The 23,216-nt window shown below is 45.6% G+C and overlaps 1 protein-coding gene across 2 annotated transcripts in view; it reads left to right on the top strand.

Annotated features, from left to right (window-relative positions):
• The first annotated feature begins 14,228 nt into the window (after positions 1-14,228).
• Positions 14,229-23,216, top strand: part of Ttc7a (tetratricopeptide repeat domain 7A) — a 120,935-nt gene continuing 111,947 nt past the window's right edge. Inside the window, exons 1-2 of one of the 2 annotated variants that reach the window (XM_008823055.2) lie at positions 14,229-14,780; positions 22,823-22,986. In XM_008823055.2, coding sequence (XP_008821277.1) covers positions 14,591-14,780; positions 22,823-22,986 — 354 coding nt within the window. In that variant the 5' untranslated portion in view covers positions 14,229-14,590. Of the gene's footprint in view, positions 14,781-21,054; positions 21,092-22,822; positions 22,987-23,216 lie in introns of those variants that run through there. The other variant, XM_017795592.2, reaches the window with a different exon arrangement.

The following is a 23,216-nucleotide window of genomic DNA, read 5'->3' as shown; positions in this document are numbered from 1 at the left end:
GGCTAGTACAGATAATTCTACTCTGAGCATTGTAGAGCATGTTTTTTACTACACACCTGTTCATATTTCCATTAGGTATTCACGTAATGGAAATACACGTAGAACTGCTGACTTGTAGAGAATGTGATGTTCATCTTTGCTAGATACTGCCCGAGTATTTCCAGTTGCCTGTGCCAATCCAAACTGCACATGCAGTTTCTGTTGTCCCACATTTTCCCCAACACTTGGTACTTCCCATCTTTTTTTTTGTGTTAGCAAGAACTTTGCACTTTAGCTTTAATCACCAGACCATGAAAAACCACACCTAGAGCTGAAATAGGAGTGTTGTGATCTGAATATGGTTTATCCCCTCCAAAGCTCAGGCTGAAATTTAATTACCGTGGTGGCAGTGTTAGGAAGTAGGACCTTTAAAAAGTGATTAGGTCAGGGCTGGAGAGATGGCTCAGCAGTTAAGAACATCGGCTGTTCTCGTAGAAGACCCAGGTTCGAATCCCAGCACCCACATGGCCGCTAGCAACTGTCCTTAACTCCAGTTCCAGGGGATCCGGAACTTCTGTCCTCTAAGAGCATTGCATGACACGGGTGCACTTACCTACATGCAGGCAATACATGCATACACATAAAATAAAACTAAAATATTTTTTTAAAAAAACCAATTGGGGTGGGGGGACTGGAGAGATGGCCTAGCGGTTAAGAGCACTGACTGCTCTTGCTATGAACCATCCTTAACTCCAATTCCAGGGGAATCCGAAGCCCTCTTCTGACCTCCGTGGCATTGCACAACATGGGTGCACTCACATATATGCAGGCAATACACTCATATACATAAAATAAAAATAATTTTTAAAAAAGCGATAAGAGAGTAATGTCTTTGGAGGATGGGTTAATTCTTGTGGGAGTGGATTAATTACCACAATAGATGGTTGTTATAAAGAAGTCTGTACCTTGTGTTTTGTTTCTTTTCCATGGGTTCATTAGTCACTTGTGCGTCTACCTTCTGCCTTGAGTTGAAGCAGCAGAGGGCTGTCAGTGGTACCATACTCTTGGGCCTCCACGAGTTGCCTTTGAATAGCTGTCAAGGGAACCTACCTGCTAGGTGTAGAACTATAAAAGCCATTTTAACATGGGCCTTTCTATACCTCTTTCCTCTCCTTCCCTACTTCAACACAGCACATGAGAACTAATAGTAAGGTAGGGAAGAAGGGAGTAAAAAAGAGAGTGCCGGGCTAGGTGGCACACGCCTTTAATCCCAGCACTTGGGAGGCAGAGGCAGGTGGATCTCTGTTAGAAAGAGCCCACCCTGGTCTGCATAGTCAGTTCCAGGCCAGCTGGAGCTACAGGGAGACCCTGTCTCAAAAATCAAAACAAGGGACTGGAGAGATGGCTCAGAGGTTAAGAACACTGGTTGTTCTTGCAGAAGACCCAGGTTTGAATCCCAGCACCCACATGGCAGCTAACAACTGTCCGTAACTCCAGTCCCAGGGGATCCGACAGCCTCTTGTGACCTCCACAGGCATTGCATGACATGGGTCCACTTACCTACATGCAGGCAATACACATACACATAAAATAAAAAATAATAAAATAAAATGGAAAAAAAAAAAAAACAAGAAAGAAGAAAAGAAAGAGAAGAGGCAGGGCCGCCATGCTGCTGGTCTGCGGGCCCTAGCTTTGGAGAGAATGGGAGAAAACCTTATATTTGAAGATTTAAAAAAAAATTGTTTTTGGCCTTTTTGAGACAGGGTCTCCCTATAGCCCCAGCAGGCCTAAACTTGCTATGTAATAGACCAGGGTGGCCTTGAACTCACAGAGATTCACCTGCTTCTGCCTCCCAAGTGCTGGGATTAAAGGCATGCACCACCACTCCCAGCTTTTAAATTTTGATTACTATATTAAATAAGACTCTCAATTATGGAGTAGAGTCTGCATATGAAACTGAAAGTGACTCTTAAACTTTTACCTACAGACGCCAAGAAAAATTTTTGACCAGGAAAAGGACCATTCACACTCCTACTGAAAAGAATCATGTCAGTTAGTGACAAAAGTGAAGTGGCTTTGTGAACACTGACAAGTCCTGTATCCTCAGTACACCAGTCATCTGAGATTCTTTTCCTAGGAATCAGTCTGCCTAGAGTTCCTAGACACTTCAACAGTGCCACCCAGGGGTCAGCTGGGAGCCCTCAGCTCTTGGAGTTCCAGGTATAACAAATTCAGGCCTAGCCAATTCCATAGCCTGAAAAGCCTGGGCTTGACCCATAATGTCTGCTCATTCCTAGAGACTGACTCACTGGTGTCTCTAACTTTCACCTCTTCAACTCACCAGCCTGGGTACACATATAAGCAGCAAACAGTGTTTTAGCCACAGAAAAATATCCTCCCACACAGAGTGAGTGTGAGTAATGGAGACTTCACAGATTTGCCACCTCCTCCACTTGGAGCAGTGCTGGAGGTCCTCACACAGTATCTGTGATTGTCCATGTACTCTGCTAAATGCTGGAGACACAGAGTAAATGACATCCCATGCCCTTAAGAAACTTATAATCTAATTGGGGGGAGAATATAAGATAATAGGTAAAAGCCTGTTAGAACCCAGGTTGCCATGGGAGCTCACAGTGGGTCATATATGTCTGTGGCAGGGATGAGGCATCAAGGGAGACCTCCCGCTATGGGAAACTAAAAGAGTGAATAGATGAGCTCTCATGACAATAGCCTAATTTCAGTTTGTTGCTTTGTCTAGAAAAATCTCACGGCCTGGTTTTTAGAATAAGTTTATCCTAGATTGCTAGAGTCTCTAAATTCCTAGAAAAAGCAACCATTCATTGACTATTGTAGCACACAGATAATCTCACAACTCAGGAGACAGAGATAGACTAAGGCTAGCCTGGGCTATATAGACAGCTGGTCAAAACCAAAACTAAACCCAAAACAACTTTTCAGAGGAAAATAAAATCATCCTAAGCCTCAAATTATTTCACCAATGGTTTAATTTTTTAGATTACATTTATTTATTTTGTGTGTGTGTCTGTGTGTGTGTATGTATGTGTGTGCATGGGGTGCATATGGAGGTCAGGGGACAACTTAGGGGAGTTGACTTTGACCTTCCACCATATAGGCTCTTGGGATAGAATGCATGCCTTTACCTGCTGCTGATCCATCTCGTGGGCCCTCAATAGCATTTTTCAAATGTAATGTCCTGTGCATCAAAGACAATTAGACAATTAGAAAAGACAGAGTGGACAAAACTAGACAAAAGAACCATCAATAGCTCACACTTGAGAAGCTGAAATTATTAGACAAAGGTGTTCAAACAAGCAAATGAATTATTATCTTCAAAGAAATAAAAGCCAAGTGTGGGAATTTGGCAGGGAGCTAAAAGATATAAAAAGTAACATGTTGGAAAAAGAGGTCAAATAGAAATTTTGAACAGAAAAGTACAATTGTGTTTACAAAAAACCTGAAGGGAGGGAATTAACAATTTATACATGTGACAATTGAGAACTGCTGAATTAGAGACTCTGGCAGAGGAAGCTAGAATGGAGTAAAGAGAAAAGAGTTGGACATAGAGAAGTGACCATGGAAACAGAGGTTGGGGTGATGAGCTTTGAAAATGGAGGAAGGGGCCACCAGTCAAGAAATGAAGCTGAAGCTGACCTTTAGAAATGGGGGAAAGTAAGGAAACTGGTTCTTCTCTTGAGCCTGAAGGAGAAATTTATTTCAGGCCAACAAGATGGTGAGATGACTCAACAGGTAAAAGTTGTTTTCTGTGCAGCCCAAGTAACTGAGTTCCATCCCTGGAACCCACTTTGAAAGGAGAGAAGTGACCCCCAAAAGTTTTCCTCTGACTCCCACACATGCCATAGCACAGACACATATATACACACACTAATAGTAATAATAATAAATGCTTCTCTGCTGATTAAGTCAATAATATTGACTTCTGGCTTTTTAAGCTGAAGAATTGTAAGATAATTATGTATGTTGTTTCAAGTCACCAAGTATGCACTAATTTATTGCATCAGCCACAGGAAAAGAATACAACTAGGCTGATCTTATGCCAGAAATGCAAGGATGCTTTAATATCTGAAAATCAAAATACTTTACTATAGTAATAGATTTAAAGGAGAAAAGACACATGACCCTCTCAAAAATGCAAAATCTTTGTAAAATTGAACTTCAATCATAAATTTTGAAAACTAGAAATAGATTTTCTAGCTGGATGTGGTGGCACTCTCCTTTAATCCCAGCACTCAGAGGCAGAGGCAGGCAAATCTCTGTGAGTTCCAGGCCAGCCTGGTCTATATAGCGAGTTCCAGGCCAGCTGGGGCCACAGGAAGACCCTGTCTCAAAAAGACCAAAAAAAAAAAAAAAAGATTTTCTTCAATTTGATAAAGATATCAGAAAGAGGGCCTAGAAAGATGGTAAGAGCACTGGCTGCTCTTGTAGAAGACCTGGGTTCAATTCCCATCACCCATATGGCAGCTAACAACCATCCATAACTCCGGCTCCAGGGAATCCAACACCCTCTTCTGACCTTGGGCATTGCATGACATGGGTGCACTTACATGCATGTAGGCAGCACACTCATACATATAAAGTAAAAATAAATATTTTTTAAAAAGATATCAGAAAGAAAAAAAAATCCAGCCGTTACCTTTAAGAAGCAGAAGGTTATTTGGAAAGGATATATGGGGGTGCCTAGGATGCTGGTTGAAAAAAAAAAAACCTGTTTGGGCTGGAGAGATGGCTCAGCAGTTAAAAGCACTGGCTATTTTTGCAGAGGACACAAGTTTGATTCCCAGCACCCACATGTCAGTTAACAACTGCCCATAACTCCACTTCCAGGGGATCTGATATCCAATGCCTACTTCTGACCTCCATGGGCATTGCACAAAATGGGTGCACTTACATACATGCAGGCAATACACTCATACACATAAAAATTAAAATAATAAAACATTTTTAAAAACCTGTTTGTTAACCCTCATTAGTTGTTAATAAATTTGCTTGTAGCAATGATCTTCCATGCACTTTCCTTTAATTGAGATGTTTTTCACAACAAAATATTCTTTTTTCTTTTTCTTTTTTTTTAATTTTTTGATCTTTTTTGAGACAGGGTGTCCCTGGAGCCCCATCTAGCCTGGAACTAGCTATGTAGACCAGGCTGGCCTGGAACTCACAGAGATCTGCTTGCCTCTGTCTCCTGAGTGCTAGGATTAAAGGCGAGTGCCACCACGCCCGGCTAAAAACATTCTTTTTTCAATGCTAGGAATTGAACCCAGAGCCCTGTAAATGCTAGACAAACACTCTATCATAGAGTTTCTTTGACTTTTTGAGGCAAGTCTCATTATACAGCTCAAGCTGATCTTGAACTCATAACATAGCTCAGACTGCCCTTGCGCTCACAATCCTCCTGCTTTAGTCCCCCAATTGCTGTGATTATAGATGTGAGTCATTATGCTTTGCTCCAAAAATACTTTCTGAAAGAAGGAAAAAAAATTGAGAAACAGGTGGAGCAAAGCTATGTTTTTATGACCCCCAGCTGCTATCACTAGAAAAAACAGACCCTCAACCTTGGCCTGAAGAGCAATGGGGCTAACCATGGACCAGCAAGGAAAGCTGAAGAAACTCTGAGCACTGTGGGCTAAGTGATTTCTCTCCCTCAGAAGAGAGTGGGGAGACATGACAGTAACCTGCTCTGGGAAGGGGATGCCAACATCAGTCTTTTTAAAAGACTGTCATGCGTATGAGTGTATTGCCTGCGTGTATATAAGTGTACCTGTGTCATGCAATGCTCGAGGAGGTCAGAAGACACCATTGAATTCCCCTGGACCTGGAGTTACAAGAGCAGCCAATGCTCTTAACTGCTGAGCCATCTTTCCAGCCATCCTAGCATCAGTATTATAAGAGGACATGGAAGCCACCAAAGACAAGCAGGAGTTACTGAGATACCAAGAAACAGGGATGAGGTGGTAAGAGAAAAGCCCCAGCTTGGAGGAAGGTATTGATGTCTCAGTCATGCAGTGAGTGGGCAGGGGTAAAAGACACCCCAGAGCTCTTCTCAGACTTTGGAAAACATATGACACACTGATATTCTAAAATTAACATAACAGATAGATTATCAAGTGGCTGCTCTTTTCAAACACAATAATTCATGATTTCGAAGCTGGCCCGTGTAGGACTTTAGCTCGCAGTCTAATGATTACTAATAGATAACAAAGCAAACAACCGACTGTGGAGCCAGACATGGTAGAGTTTTAATGCTGGTGTTCTGAGAGGGCTATTCAGTACCAATAGTTAAGACATGAGCTAGTATGGCTCAAAAATGCCGTGATCCAGTAATAACAGCAGTAGTAAAAGTTGATTTCTGAATGTAAGGATCATAGGCTGTGGGACTCTCTTAGATCAGGAAGGCACAGCTGGGGGTGTTAGCTCAGTGGTACCTGCTTGGAAGGCTGGAGGCCTCAGGTTCAAACTGAAATACTAAGAAGAAAAGATTAGGAAGGCAATTTGCCATTCTGTCCTGTATCATACACTGATGAGCTGAGTGGATCAAACAACTGTCAATTATGAAGCAAAGCTTAATTCATATGCAGACTTGGGGTTTTTAGGATGATGGGAGGTGGGGAAAGGAGTGTGAAAAACAGCTCTGGTCGGAACTCTACGTTCCGACATAGGCCTGGACACATAGGCCTCTCAGGAACTCTCATGGCAAGTATGAAAAGAGGCTGGTATAGACGGTCAGGAGAACATCTCATCAGACTTGTTGGTCCATTTTGAGATGGCTGGGAGTGCGTGCTGGCTTCTAGCTTCACTGTTCACAGCTGCTGCAGTAACTCCTATAGAGCGATTTGATGGGTGAGGAGGATGGCCCAACAATCACATGTAATAAACTTCTACATGAGTTACGTTAGAAGAATGGACACTCTACACCCAAACAGCTCACACTGGCACTGGCAGGGCATTATCATTACAGGACACTCTTGTCTGGGGTCATGAATAGTGTAAACAATTGGGGAGGGGTTGTAGAAGTTTCAAGAACAAGACATTTAAATGAACTTTGCAATTTTTCAATAGTTTTCACCAAACCACAGTTTACTCTCTAGAACTCTTTGAAACCTTCCCTTCAAAGCCTTGCCTTACTATAATTCCCCAAATCCTAAACTATTGTATCATGATTCTTGCTTGATCCTACTCCTCTTTGGGGACCAGACTTAAAATAGACTCAACACCTTATCAATACTCCAGCTCTGCCCTCCCTATTCTAGAAGCTGCTATGACTCTCTCCGGGTAGTATTCTTTCCTCTAAGTTCAAGCAACCTCAGGCTTGAGCTATCACAAAGTTTTCTTTATGGTATTTTCAAAGGCCCTCTGAGAACCAACTGAGACCTCATTTTGGCTGTATTAGTTACTTTTGATTCATGGGAACAAAATATGTGACAGAAACAATTTCTAGGAAGAAAGATTTTGTTTTTGGCTCATTGTTTCGGGGACTTCCAGCAGGAAAGGCATGTGGAATGGTTGTTTTTGTGGTAGTGGGAACTTTAACTGTTCTCATGGTGGTAGGACAGGAAGCTGAGGCTCTAGAACTAACAGCTGGGCTGTAATCTTTAAATTATCCCCTACCAGTGACCTACTTCTGCTTGCTAAGCGCCACCTCTTAAAGGCTCCACAACTCCCCAAAACAGCAGCACTAGTTAGGGAAGGAACAAGCCTTCCAAATGTGAACCTGTAGGGTGCTTTCAGGTTCAAGCCACAACATAGCCTAAGACTCCTGACTCTGAAATAGTGTATGTAGGGAAAGACCCTACCTGGGGTCTTTCTGACTGAAACAGTGAAGGCTAAAAGTCCTGCATTGGGCCCAAGCTTCTTTTTTTGTTTTGTTGTTCTTCAATTTTCTTTTGATTAAATTAAATGGAGTCTATTTTATATCAGCAATAAGAAAACCATTTTAAGCACACCTTTAATCCCAGTACAGAGAAGGCAGAGGCAGATGGATCTCTGTGAGACAGAGGCCAGCTTGGTTCACATAGCGAGTCCAGGCCAGCTGGGGCTACAGGGAGACCCTGTCTCAAAGTGACCAAAAAATGAAAGAAAGAAAATCATTTAAGGAATGCTTACCTCACATGGCCATATCTGAAAATCTTCTCCCCTCAGGACAGCTGCCTTATTGACAATACTAGCGCCAATTCTTGTCATTTGAGGAAGTCTGATGAACAGGACCGGTGTGGGTCCTAACACACCAATCCTAACTTGCCCATGGGCAAATTTTGTCTTTGATCAAACCTTTCAAACTTTTCCTCAGACTTGTTTCATTATGCCAATGAGAGTTTGGTTTAGGCACAGTCTCTCTATCCCCTCCGTCTGCTGGAAACTAGTGGGTACAATTGGAAAGGTCACACCGTGGGGCCGTGAGCCCCCAAGCTAGAGGATAGACAACTCAGCTCACCATTTGCTGAAGGCTCTCATGGGTTTGTCCTTGTATAAACCTCACTCTGTGCTTTTTGGGCCACATTTCCACTTCTTACATGGGATTATGCTATAACCCAAATGTGTGCACTTTTCTCAGTGGCATCATTCTACAACACAATAGTTTAGAGTTGTTCTTTAGAATTACAGTGGTTAATACAAAGAACTTCAGATACAAACAAAATGAGAGATACTTTAGAACAGAGGGAACACGAGTGCAAACATCCAAGAGTTTTTGTTTTTTTTTAAATATTTGTTTATTATTTTTATTTTATGTGTATGAATGTATTGCCTGCATGTATGTGAGCGCACCCATGTCATGCAATGCTGCAGAGGTCAGAAGAGGGCTTCGGATTCCCCTGGAACTGGAGTTAAGAACAGTTCATAGCCGCCATGTGGGCGCTGGGAATCGAACCTGTGTCCTCTGCAAGAGCAGTCAGGGCTCTTAACCACTGAGCCATCTCTCCAGCCCTGTTTATTTGTTTTTTCAGCATGACGAAGCATCTGGAAGAAACCAGTTCCCAAAATTACTTAATGAAGAGATTCTCTGATTAAAGTAAAATAAAAGCATTAACAACAAAAAACTAATTTTTAGGTCACCCCCACATCACAGCTTAGGCTTGCCACCCCTATTCTCCTACTCCATGTGCCTTCGTCTCCCTCTGTCCGTTTCTTTTCTGGTCCTCTTCCCTTTTTCTCCTGGACAGCCAGATACCACAATGCTCACTTACCTCTTTAAGATAAACGTCCTTAAAATATTTATTATTTTTATTTTATGTGTATGAGTGTATTGCCTACATGTATGAGTGCACCTGTGTCATGCAGTGCCTCGAAGGTCAGACGAGGGCTTCGGATTCCCCTAGGAACTGGAGTTAAGGACAGTTTGTAGCCGCCATGAGGGTTCTGGGAATTGAACCTGGGTCTCTGCAAGAGCAGTCAGTGCTCTTAACCACTGAGCCATCTCTCCAGCCCCATGATAAACTTCTTTCAGAAGAGAAAAGTAAACAATAAACAAATGAATCAAAGAAAAGCTTCATGGTGGAGCAAAGTTCTGGTTTCATTGTCAGCTGAAAACCATCATCCATGGAAGAGGAATCTGGAATCATTTTGAGAACATATCATCCAGATATAGATCAACTGATTCATATGTCAGTAGGAATGTCACATACAGAAAGCTCAATTAAAAAAAATAGAAAGATCTGTGATAGCGACTTAAAAAAGCTTAGATTTTTAAAAAACAAAGGTTGATTAGAAAAGCCATGGATGTCGGTGGAGGTCTTTTGGAGGCCTTCCTCCACAGTTTTCAGATTCTACTCCTGTTCAGTTCTTTTTAAGAGAGAAGATGGGTCGGGTGAGGTGGCACACGCCTTTAATCCCAGCACTCAGGAGGCAGAGGCAGGCGGATCTCTGTGAGTTCGAGGCCAGCCTGGTCTCCATAGTGAATCCAGGACAGCTGGGGCTACAGGAAGACCCTGTCTCAAAAAGACCAAAAAAAAAAAAAAAAAAAAAAGAGAGAGAGAAGATGAAAAGAGACTTAAGGGTGAAGCCCACAGTGTTGACAACAGATAGCATCTATTAGGTCACAAAACAGGTGTGCACAGCCATGAACCATAAATAGAAGATTTAATAATTTAATATGCAAACAGAACCTAGAATGGGAAATAGCCCTACAGCTAGACCTCCAAAGTCTTGCAGGATATTGTGAAAAAGCCCCAGAACTCAGAAAGACAAGTCACAAGAGAAGGTGTTCAGTTTCTCAGTTTATGCTTAAACCCGTGAGGAAACATTTCTCTCAAGATTATAACCTTACAATTTGCAATCACAATATGTGATTGATATAGAGACAGTAATAAAGCCAGTAGTCATTCTCCGTTTCCCACAGTCCAACTAAAATAGTCCGACTATTTTGAGGTCTCAGTTTTATTTTTATTAATATTTATTTTATGTGTATGAATGTTTTGCCTGCATGTATGCAAGCGTACCCATGCATGCAATGCCCCTGGAGGCCAGAAGAAGATGTCAGAATCCTCTGAAACTGGAGATAGAGACAGTTGTCATCCGTCATCCATCATGTGGGTACTGGGAACCGAACCCAGGTCCTCTGTAAGAGCAACCAGTGCTCTTGATCATTAAGCCATCTCCAGCCCTAAGTCCCAGAGTTTTATGACTATAGATCTATGGTATACTTTCCTTGATGTTTCTTTAGATCAAAGCAGTTAACAAATTTTATTTCTAGGGAAAGTCAGCCATATACCTGGACTTCTGAGCCTTGAAGTCCACTGAGGTGCCCTTTCCCTTTTCCCAACTGCCCTGCCAAGAACGCAAGGCTTTAAAGTTCCCTATGATTCTATCCTTATTCAGTGTGCGGATGACCTTTTCTGTGTCTTACAAGGAGTAGAGGTGTAAGTTACTCATTTAGATCAGAGAGGGCCTAAGAATTCCATGCACAGGTTGTCAGTTTGTCTAACGAAAGGCAAAATTTATCCCACAGAGGATAAATTCTAGAAAACCAGACATTCAAAATGTTCCCAAACAACTAAAGAAAAACAATTATGAAGATTCCTAGGTCCCACTGCAGGGAGTGTGATCTCAACTTTTCTGAAATTTCCATTTAACCAGGTCCTCAGCAACCTTTATCCTGAGGATCCAAACATGAATAGGCTTTTTGCGAGTTAGGATTAGTTCTTGAATACTTCGTGTTTCTGGGCCTGCTCAAGTATCATAAATCTTTCAATCTCTATGTATATGAGAGAGTTCACCAAGCCTTTCTCTTCAGGGGACTCATCAAGTTCAATAGCTTGTCACAGCCTTCCTCAAGGTCCAGGGGCAAAAACCTTACCTCCTTGACTAAGAATTGCAACCATTACTTTTGTCAAATTGGTTTTAGGATCTGCTTTAAACCAAACACTCCCTTATTTTGTACAAATTTTTTTGCTCACTAAAAATACAAGTTTCTTAGCAATCATACTGACTTCCTCTTATGAGCTTTCTTTCTTTCTTACGTTACTAAGATTGTCAAGGCCAGCCAGATGTGGTGTTTTTAATCTCAGCACTTGAAAGGCAGAGGCAGGCAGATTGAGGCCAGCCTAGTCTACATAGTGAGTTCCAGGTAGACCAGGGCTACACAATGAGACCCTGTCTCAAAAAGACAAAAAACGAAAAGACTGTCAAGATCAAAGTTCTCCCTCCCCATGATCGGCAATAGAATCAGCTTGGTTGATCAAGTTGTTTGGTGGTAGTTTTGGTAAGCTGGTAAGAGAGCATTCTTGATCAGAATTTGTCCTAAATTCTCACCTGAGAGATTTCAGATTATTAAAAAAACACACCTTTTTAAAAGTTTTACTTTTATATGTGTGTAGGTGAATATGCACACGAGTGCAGTGCTCATGGTGGCCAGAAGGCATCAAATACCCTGGAGATGGAGTTACAGGTGGTTGTGAGCCACCTGATGTAGGTACGGGGTGTTCTGCAAGAGCAACAAGTGCTCTTAACTGCTGAGCCATCTTCTAGCCTCTCCCCCTCCGCTTTTTTTTTTTGTCTTTTTGAGACAGGGTCTCCCTGTAGCCCCAGCTGTCCTGGAACTCACTATGTAGACCAGGCTGGCCTTGACCTCACAAAAATCTGCCTGCCTCTGCCTCCCAAGTGCTGGGATTAAAGGGGTGAGCCACCACGCCCAGCTCCCCACCCCTTTTATGCAAGGATCTTGTTATGTAGCCCTGACTGGCCTTAAACTTATTATTGTAGCCCAGACTGGCCCTGAACTCTGTAATCCTTCTGCCTCTGCCTCCCAAATGCTAGGATAACAAGTGTTCAGTATCACATTCAACAACTACCACACTTTCCGATTTATCTTTTATTTTGGCAAATGTTACCGATACAGTCACAACTGCTCTTTGTTCTTGTCCCTATAGTTTCTCACTCCTTTGAAAAATATTGGTCATTAGAAGGTCATGATCTTGGCTCTGCCAGAGAAGTGCTGAGGAGTCAGACACGTAGTGGAACACTTGCTATAAATCTGAAGGATGAAGTGTGTGCCTTCCCCTATGCCCACACACCTCGTGATGACAGGGTCTAAGAGACAAGCAAGATGCCCTTTGCAAGTCAATTCCCTAGTGTGCCACAGTGGTTAGTAAAGGACTGGGGAGGAATGAGGAGGTTTCCTTGTTTCTATCAGAATACCCCACTCTATCAACCCTGCAATTCATTCCTAAACCAAGGCTCTCTCTCTCTCTCTCTCTCTCTCTCTCCCTCAAACCCCAGTTCTGGTGACCATCAAGGTAACAAAGTCAGCTTGACAGCTGACAGGAGTAGGCCAAAGGAGCTGAAAGGCCAATGTCAACTGTAAATCTCAACAGCCAGGGGCTCTCAGTTTTTCTCTATCTGCTTCCTGTTGGCTAGAAGATCAGAGCCCACCCCAGGTGTTCAGGACTGTGCTGCAGAGGTAGGAAACCTTGCCTTCCAAGAAGGAAGGGAGCTGCAGAACCCAGAGATACAGAGAAGTTGAGGTTGGGAGGGAAGGGCCCTGTGGAGATAGGCACCAGGAGCCTGGGCTCTGCTTGTCCCAAAAACTTTCCTGCCTTATATCTGTACTGAAACTTGAAGCAGTGAGTTTCCTCACCCCAAGGCTAGGCTGCAGGGTAGGGAGCTGTAAGGAAGGAAGTGGCCACTTTCAACTTCCAGAATTCCACTGAAAAGCTTGCCTTAACCCCACCATCTTGGGGATCTTCTGTCTGAACCATAGGATTTAAGAATAGGTTTGGGCGGGACTGAGGTTTGAGTGACATCCTCAATGCCCAGGCAGTACTGAGCACTATAGTGGCACTGGGGGTGGAGTCGGTTCTAGCACCCAGCCTGGACTGCATGGTCCCTCCCTCCCAGCCCTACCCAGTAGTCCTTTTAACTTCTTGGCACTCCTTAGCTCTGGACTAATTAAACCCTGCTAAGCGCTCCTTGCAGATGTGACTACAGTCTTTAGACACCAACAAATAGGTAAATATCAAGTTGAAGAAGTTTAGACAGTCTTTAAGAAATCCAGAGCAACAGAGACTCAGCCTAGTGTAGGGATCCCAGATGAAAATGGGATCCCCACGGTTGAAAAGTGGTGATGTAGGTCTTTAATCCCAGCATAGCAGAGGCAGGCGGATCTCTGTGAGTTCAAGGCCAGCCTGGTCTACATAGTGAATTCCAGGTCAGCTGGGGCTACAGGGAGACCCGTCTCAAAAATAGGAAAAATAAATAGATTTAGCTATATGCATATAGATAGATGATAGATAGAAGATAGATAGATAGATAGATAGATAGATAGATAGATAGATAGATAGATAGATAGATAGATGAGCATGGGCTGTCTCCGAGTGGGGGCGCCCGGGGATTCTTGGGCCCCAGCACCGCGGGGCTGGGCCGGTGTTCCCAGGGGGCTTGCTCCCTGGAGCTGCGGACTGCCCCGCCGGCCGCGCCCGGGATTTGTGACGTGCCGTGGGCAGCGGCGGTGACAGGGCCACCACACAAAGCTGGGCGGTCGCGGCGGGGGTCTCCCAGGCGGAGAGTCCCGATGGGATGGGGAGGGGACCGGGAGCGAAGTGCCCCCCGGCGCCCGGGCTCCGCGCAGCATTAAAGTGAGCTCAGAGCCAGCGGCGGCGGCGGGGACCAGGCGGCAAGGCGGCCGCGATCGCCCGTCGCGGGCTAGGCTGCTGTGGCCTCGGTGGCCGTCTGCGCGCCCCGCCCGTCGGGGGTTCGCCACGCCCCCTAGGGGGTGGAGACGTGGCCAGGGGCGGCTCCGCAGCTGGCAACGCCCGGGCCGCGGGCGGGGGCTGTGGCAGCAGCTGCAGCAGCGGCGGCGGTAGCGGCGGCAGGACTTGCTGCAGCAGAGGCGGAGGCTGCTCCTGGACGCCTTGGGGCGGCGCAGCCGGAGCCACAGCCCGGAGGCCCCGGGCGGTGAGCTGGGAGCCGCAGCTGCTGCTGCTGCGGGTCTCCGGCCGCCACCCGGCCTCCCCCTGCCACCCGGACCCCGGATGCCGTCTGCGCCCTTGTCGACCCTGCCTGTGAGTGCGCCCCAGCCAGGACGCCGCCCCCGGCCGGGTCTCCACTCCTCCTCCGCGCCTCCCATGACGGCTCCCGCCCGAAGATGGCTGCGAAGGGCGCGCACGGCTCCCACCTGAAGGTGGAGAGCGAGCTGGAGCGCTGCCGCGCGGAGGGCCATTGGGACCGTATGTTCGAGCTGGTCCGGCATCTGCAGACTCTGGGCACATCCGGCGGCGGCAGTGGCAGCAGGCGAAACAGCCCGAGCGGCGGCAGGTTCACCTCCCGGGACCACGGTGAGTGAGGGAAGAGGCTGGTTCACCCGCATCGAGCGCGCGAAAAGCACCTCCTCCTGGAAGCGCTACTCGACCGGCCGCCGCGAGCCGGCGCTGGGCACTACCCTCCTGCAGCAACCTGGGCAGTTAGGAAAGTCTTGCCCCAGGAGCAAAATCACATGCAGATTGGGTGTTTGGGAAGAAGAGAGATAAGTCTTTTGCATTCTGCCCTTTAAGATCATGTGGGTGAAATGGGGGAATCTGCACATCTCAGATCAGTGCACCGGACCGAGCCCTGGCCTCCCCAAATTCTATCAGGTGAAGGCTATGTTTGTTCCTCCGTGCCGTATCCGTACCCCCCCCCCCCAATAAAGTTGAAAACCGAGCTCCTTCCACAGCAGACGGGGGCCAGGGTTGTTGAGCACCAGGGTAGGTAGGAGAGGCCCGGCGAGCCTCCATTTCCTGCTGGGAGACTGACTAGGGCCCCATCCAGCGCTGGCAGTCTGTGGCTTTAGCAGTAGGGCTGGTTTGGCTAGGCTGTGCTCTCTTGCTGGGGCGGGAAAGCACCCTCATGGGGCAGCAGGAACACCCCGCCCGGTCTCCAGCTCTAGATCTTGTTCCTGGTGCTAGCGCTCAGCCTTGAGAGCCGTGCAAAGCCTCTGGGTGTGTGCACACTCACCTTTGCTGAAGGAGGCAGGGAGTAAAGCAGATATGAAAAGTTTCCTAAAACTAAGCCTCTGTGGGAGAGACCGAATGACCGTAACAATAGTAAGAGCCTTCGCTAATGTAGTGCTTATTGTGTCTCAGACAAGTCAATTCAATCAAGTCATCGCTCCTCCCAACTCAAGGTAAAGTCCTCCTGTTTGATGCCCAGGGAAGTTAAATAACGTCATAAGCCAGTCAATAAGCTGTGGAAACAAGGTTTGAATTCAGATTTCAGAGTATACCTCTTTCCCTCTTTGCATAGCACAGAATCCTCATCCTGCAGAGTTCCCAAGTGGGTGGGAGTCAGGACTGGGACTGAAGGGTGGGCAATTGCAGGTAAGATTGTAGAGCTCAGAGGAAGGGGAGAGGACTTTTGGGAAGGACCATACATTGTACTGGCCAGCTGCCTGAAGTGCATGGTGTTTGTTTACCCGAGGAGAATGCTGATGCAAGGATCTCAAGGGGCTGAGAAGTGGTGGGGATACTTTGAGGCTTTTTGGTTCTTTTGTTTGATTTTGGTTTTTGAGACAGGGTCTCCCTGTATCCCTGACTGGCCTGGAACTCCTTATGTAGACCAGGCTGACTTCAGTCTCACAGAAGTTCATTTGCCTCTGCCACCCAAGTCCTGGGATTAAAGATGCCCAGCTTCGGTTTGAGGCTTTGACCAAAGTCAAAGCACTGCAGTGAGGGCAGCCAGGATACAGCAGGTAAATTGTAGGCATCCCCTCTGTGTCCAGGGTGGAAAGGGGCTTGTGAGTGGGATCGAGAACTGACCCACCCAGAAGGCTGTGGTTCCTGGGTAAGGTATGGGAATCTGAGTGAGGTTCACACCACAGAGAAGGGAGCTGGGCCCTAGACAGGAATTCAGGCCCCTTCTATCCAGCCAGGCTCTTTTTCCTAAGTTGTTCTGCCGAGGTCACAAGGAGGTTTGGCAGTCAGTTAATAAGTGTTTAAGGAGGAAAAGGTTTAAGAAGTCAAAAGAAAGAATGGACTTTAAAACAAGTGATTGCTGGGCATGATAGCACATGTATATAGTCCCATCACTTGGGAGGCAAAGGCAGGAGGACCTCAAATTTGAGGCCAGTCTGGGCTGTGTATTGATATCCTGTCTCAAAAAGCAAAACAAAACAAAAACTAAAGTAGAGGGTGGAGCTTAGTGATAGCATTCTTGGGTTTGATAGCCAGCACCAAAACATCAACAACAAAAGATTTTCAGGACTTCTCAGATTCTTGATGTGCTCACCTGTGGTATGAAAGTCAAGGATAGAAGAAACACATTTCTCAACTCTAACTGGACCATCTTCTATGGACCGCCTTTGGGAAACACTGGCACAGAATGGGCTGTAAGTGGTATGGCATAAAGTGTTGTCTCAATTTTTAAAATTCTTCTAAAAAGCCCTGTGAGGAGGGCAGGGGTCTTCTTGTCATCTTATGTGTGGGCACACCACAGCTCAGTGAGGTCACATAATATATACGTGATAGAGCTCAGATTCAAGTGTGAATCCCTGCCGGCATGTTGGCATGTGGCAGAGTTAAGGCCTGGAGCTTGTGTTGGCCTTGTGGGAACTGATCTCTATAAAAAGGGCAACTTGAGGGCTATTCCTGTCAACTTTGGGGTGTAGTTCTGTGAGTGATTTTTTTTTTCCTCACTGTTAAGTCCAGATACCCCCAAACACTTCTGTATACCTGCGTACACATATATGCACATGCATGCATGTACATACATGCATGCAATACACATGAATACGCTAACAAAAAAGAAATCACTCCCAAAGCATACGCAAGAACATGAATACGCTAACAAAAAAGAAATCACTCCCAAAGCATACGCAAGAACATTTTTGGATGGACAACTATTGGCTCTCCTATGGATTTCTATAGAATTTGCAGAAGAGGATGAGAACCTCTTTTTTTTCAGGAGGGGGGAGTGTTAGTACTGACCCCCTCCCTCCCTAATTGTAGCCTAGGAAGGAGATTCTTAAAATCTCACCTGGCCTGCTAGACTCTTAGTGACCTGATGGTGACATAATGTGGGGAGGGCAGAAAGTACTAAGGGAAGGGGGGCTGAACCCCAGAGAACCCTGTTTTATTAAGGCCATGTGGTCCTGCTGTGTCAGAGCATTCTATAGAGACTGATAGTAGCACTCAGAATATAGGTTCCTGGGGAGGTGGGGGTGAGGAGAGGAAGGCACTGTGGGGCCGTTGGTAAGTTGGACTGAGGCACAGCTACAGCAGCCCCTAGGCCTTTTCCTGTCTGAGGAAGGTAGTTACTACTCTGCTTTTTCTTCAAACTCATATCCGGGGTAGATTCAGTCAGTATGGCGCAGGGGAACTCCAAAGCGTGACTTCTGGTGCTGGGGTTCAAAGAGCTCAGCCCAGAGTTTTGATTGGATTAAAAAAATTTTTTTTCATGTCAGGCATGGTGGTATACACCTTTAAGCCCAGGACTGGGGAGGCAGAGGCAAGTGAATCTGTGAGTTCAAGGTCAGCCTGGTCTACACAGCAAGTTCCAGGCCAGCTTGGGCTACAGGGAGATCCTGTTTCCAAAAACAAAAAATTTGTTTTTCATTACATTACATTTATTTTGTGTGTGTGTGTGTGGGGTAGGGGTGGGGGGCAGGTTTGCTTATGCCATCATGTAAATATGGAAGTTGGAGGACAGCTTGCAGGAGTCTGTTTTCTCCTTCCACTTTGTGGGATCTAACTCAGATTGTCAACTTGGCAACAAGTGCCCTTACCTGCTGAGCCACATTGCCCCCCCCAGTGTTTTTATGTTTGTTAACACTTTATTATGGAAAATTTCCAAAATACTTTTTTTAAAAAAAAGCAAGTCCATCTAATATCAACCAGCTTCAGTGGTTATGAATTCATAAGCAATCTTTTATTTTTAATTTGTATTTTGTTTCATTTATTTTATGTGTGTGTGAACATAGGCACAGATGCCATGGCTCGTCTGTGGAGGTCAGAGGACAACTTAAAGAGTCAGTTTTCACTACGTGGACCCTGGGGATGGAACTCAGGTTATAAGGCTTGGTGGCAAGCTCCTTTACCTGATGAGCCATCTCTCCTGCCCTCATGAGCAGTCTTATATGCAGTTTGCCTCAGCCCATCGCTCCTCCACCCTTTACCATTTCAGTATATGTTTATTAAATAAGAACTCACTTGAAAAATATAGCCACCATACCATTGTTATCCCTCAAAAAAAGTGTAGCAATTAAGTTTCTAGTTAGAGTGGGATTCAAATACGGCCCCATGTTTAGTTGTTGGGTTTGGGGTTCCCTTTCAAAATTATATTAGGAAAATTTCAAATATACAGTAAAGATCAAAAAAATTTTGTGGCTAATGCTGTGTATCATGTAGAATCCACTGGGTTCTACCATGGACCGTTTTCTGTACCTGCTTTGTCTCTGGCCTGCCCCTCTTGAGTGTTTTCATCCATAGTCCATCTTTTTGTTTTTCAGTTAAATGATCTGATTCTTTTTTAAAAAAATTTTTTTTTTTTTTTTTGGTCTTTTTGAGACCAGGTCTCCCTGTAGCCCCAGCTGTCCTGGAACTCACTATGTAGACCAGGCTGGCCTTGAACTAACAAAGATCCACCTGCCTCTGCCTCCTACGTGCTGGGATTACAGACGTGTGCTACCACGCCCAGCCAATTTTATTTATTATTTTATGTGTATGAGTGTATTGCCTGCATGTACATGAGTGCACCCGTGTCATGCAGTGCTGTGGAGGTCAGAAGAGGGCTTTGGATTCCCCTGGAACTGGAGTTAAGGACAGTTCGTAGCTGCCATGTGGGTGCCGAGACTCAAACCTGGGTCCTCTGCAAGAGCAGTCAGTGCTCTTAACCGCTGAGCCATCTCTCCAGCCCCATGATCTGATCCTTTTAAAAGGGAGATCATTTCAGATGTTGCTGCAGTTTAAGTCTCTGAGACATTGCTTAGTTTAAGAATCTCTTACCTCCAGGCCTTTGGGGATAGCAGCTGTAGAAGCCACAGTGCCCTGGTTTGACCTGGGTAGGGGGCACGTGTCTTCCAAATGTGAGGGCACAAGTGAATCCCTGTGACCTGTTCCCTGAGAGAAGCCCAAGAGGACTGGGAGGAAAGTGGCTGCCACAGACCATCAAAAGGAGTCAGAGGAAGAGATGGGGGCGACCACTAGGCCTGCTTTGGCCTCTGCTGAGGATAAGGGTGGGGTGGGGTCACCAGGTTCACTGCCAGCTCCCCGTGATCTCTCAGGAAGCCTTCCTCATGCTCCTGATCAGAGAAGCTGGGGTCTCTGACTCAGACCTAGACAGGGAGCAGGTTTGGGATAACAGGAAATTAAGAAGCAACTTGTTAACCTTTGAGAAGACAGGGATGTATTTCTCTACCTGGACTCTTTAACAACTGAACATTTAGGACTTGGAATTCCCAAGTGCCCTTTAGTTTTGTAGACTTGTCAGCTGAGAACAGTAGGAAAGAAGGAAAGGGAAGGACCTGAAGTAAAAGTAACAGCCTGGGGACTGGAGGTGTGGCTCTGGTAGAGGACTTGCACACACATACACACATTTGTCGTGGGATTCCCTACTGGCTTTCAGCTTACTCTTCACAGACTGCAGTATCAGGAAAACATATTTGACTGTGTTATATATAACTGATGTTATATATCATCAGTTATGATGCAGGCAATATCATTAACCATTATCTGTAATATGGGAATCATATGTGCATTATAGGACTGTGCAGGTTAAGTAAAACTATATAATAAAGTGCTTGGCACTTAGTAGGCCCTCCACAAATATTAGTGTCCCCTTCACTGGCCCAGTTCCTCAGAGTTTAGCACACTGTTCTTCAAACAGACTTTAGAGAGGGATCAATGTAGTCTCCAGTCTGCTGTGCTGATCCTTTAACAAAATACAATCTAAATGAAGCCCAAGGAAAAAATGCACAAAGTACTGCTTCCTCCCTCCAATTTTTAAAAAATTAAATCCAACCAATTCGCTAATGCTCTGTCCAGTTTCTACACATACACTTAAGTTTCTGCCCACGTGGAGTAGGGTTGAATCACAAGCTGAGACCTGCAGTGGTGCACACCACCCTGGGCAGCAGGGTTCAGGGGGCACACCCATTTGAGAAAAAGGGCGGTTCTAGGAGGGGAGCCAGTTTCTTTCGGCTTGAAAGGTACCAGGGGCTAGGAGTTCTGGGAGGGGCAGGTGAGTGGCAGAGGCGGGCCGACTGGCCGATGGCGCGATGGCACGGGCGGTGAGGTGGCCTGTGGCAAGGATGGCTGCTGACGGGTGGAGAGGCTTCTGGGGCAAAGGGGCGGGAACCTCTCTAGGGCGGAGCCTGGGGAGGGACGCAGTTCGGAAGAGGAGGCTACCAACTGCTTTGGGCTTTACCAAACAGGTCAGAGCCTGGAGCGACTTGCACGTAGGTGCACAGCTCGCAAAGCTGCTGGGGACTGTCCCAGTGCACCCCCTGCTAGAGGTCTCAGGGCTGAGATTTGGAAATGAAGGTCGCCTTCCAGGCTTAGGTTGACTTAAAATTTTGTTGTTGTTGTTGTTAGGTAGTATATTCAAGTGGTTCAAACCTGTCAAAGCCCTTTCCACAAGGATGGAAAGTCCCGCATGCCGCCAGCCTGCTTCCAAGGTGTGTGTGTGTGTGTCATCTGTTACTTGCATGTATAAACACACAGTGGCTTACGACAGGCACCGGTGTGGGCTCTGTTTTCTATCAAGTTATCTTGCAGTTCATCAGTAATAGCACACATGGAGCATCTACATTCCCTTTTATGGCTGCATGGTGTCCGTTTTTTATGGAATATGTACTTTAATTAGCCACTTGTGGATGATGCTGAGTGGGGAACAACTGAGTAGGTTGTTTTACACATGTGCAAAGGCATCTGTAGGAGTGGAATTGCTGTGTGTGTGTGTGTGTGTGTGTGTGTGTGTGTGTGAAACAATATTTATATATGTTGCCAAATAGCCTATTCTAGAGGTCCGACAAGCTTGTGCTCCATCAGCATTGAATGGTCGGTTGAACTGTGTACTTTTATAGACATTTCCTTAGAATGTTCATTTTTTAAACCTTAAGTAGCAAAGGATTTGATGATGTGTTCTCAGAGCAAAACCCTCCTGGGCCGTGTGACTGAGATTCTGGGTTGAGATCTCCCCACAGGGAGTATCCCTTTGGGAGAGAGATTCCTCCTAAGAGGAATGCAATTTTGGACCTGTGGCCTAGAGAGTGGGCAAAGGACATGGTCCTCAGTGTTTGAGAGGGAGTGGAATGCTGCCAAAAGCACCAGGGGAAGGTGTGGCAAAGTAGAAGTTCCTAGAGATACTGCTGGTATAGATGCATAGCTCCCTGAGCCTGCTGGCATCCTCTCCAGAGAGCTGGGAGGATATGATTCACCAGACAGGTATTTATTAGGTACTTCCATTGAGTGTTAGACCTGCTCCTCACCCTGGCTGATGGGACAGGACAGTGAACACAGCTGCCTGAGGCTATGATGAGACTTCACTTGACCTCAAGCTTGGCTGAGCCCCCTCAGTCACTGGTAGCAGGGATATGGTGGTAACAAGGTTGGAATTTCTTTGATATAGGGGAAGCAGCAAATTCAAAGTAGTTTAAACTACTTGCCAGGTGAAAAAGTATGTGAATGAGCCTCCTGTGAGAGAGAGAACTCTAGAAAATGCAAGCACTTAACATGTGCTTGTCTTTCTACACAAGAAACTGTGTGTGCCACTTTCCCTCTTTGTTCTGGCTGCTAGGATATTCCCTGAGCAACACTAGAGCACTTCAAGGTAGAGCAAACCAATTATAGTTACCCTGAAACTGGGAGAATGGGAAAAGGTGTTATTAAGCCACCACATACTGTTTTCCTCTTTGATTGTTTGGAGTGAGTTCCTTTCTTTTTTCAGAGGCATAGTCTAACTCTGTAGTCCAGACTGGCTTGGAACTCCCAGCATTCCTCCTGTCTCAGCCTCCCAAATGTAGGATCACAGGCATGAGCTACCAGTGCCCTGCCAAGGATGGCTTCTTAGTTTAAAATCATCACCCACAGTGAGGCATTAGGCATGCCTCTGTCTTTCATTTTAAATTCTGAATTCCTGGAAATTTGTCTTAGGAACTTCCCCTTCCTAGCTGCCGAACTGTAGCAGAAAATAAATCCATGTGAGCAGTTTGGACTATGACCATGGTAGACTACCCATGTGTTTTCTTTAAAGACTGTTTAGGTTTATGGAAAATGTACCTTTATATTCTCAGACTTGAGCTGTGCTGGGTGGGGATGGTTGGGGGCCCAGGGATATAGATCATCACCCCTTTTTCAAGGGTTTATTAATAATCACTAACCACTCGGACCTTTATCATGTTTTTCAGATGACTTTGGGAAATTGCTGCTGGCGGAGGCCCTCCTGGAGCAGTGTTTGAAGGAGAACCATGACAAAATTAAAGACTCCATCCCATTGTTGGAAAAGAGTGACTACAGGATAAGTGAAGCCAAAGATTACCTGAGCAGTATCCTTAATAAGGGGAAGTTGTCTGTAAGTCATCAGCTGCCATCTTGTGGGGTCTTTCCTCTTCTCTCTTACCACCTATCTGCTGTCCAACCCTCCAAGTCATTTGGCCACCCAAACAACAAGTTGTTTTGTTTTGTTTTTTTCTATTCAAGTCTCCATTAAGGATTGGCCCTGCCCTGTATGGTATAGTAGCCACAGACATAAATGCTTCATTGTAAACTGTCATTGTTCTACCAGGAGCTACCACCAGCCAC

The sequence above is a fragment of the Nannospalax galili genome, unplaced genomic scaffold, assembly GCF_000622305.1.
Source record: "Nannospalax galili isolate Female #2095 unplaced genomic scaffold, S.galili_v1.0 scaffold286, whole genome shotgun sequence".
Classification (NCBI taxonomy): domain Eukaryota; kingdom Metazoa; phylum Chordata; class Mammalia; order Rodentia; family Spalacidae; genus Nannospalax; species Nannospalax galili.
Note: the sequence above shows the minus strand (reverse complement) of the source record. Positions and strands in the feature narration are given on the sequence as shown.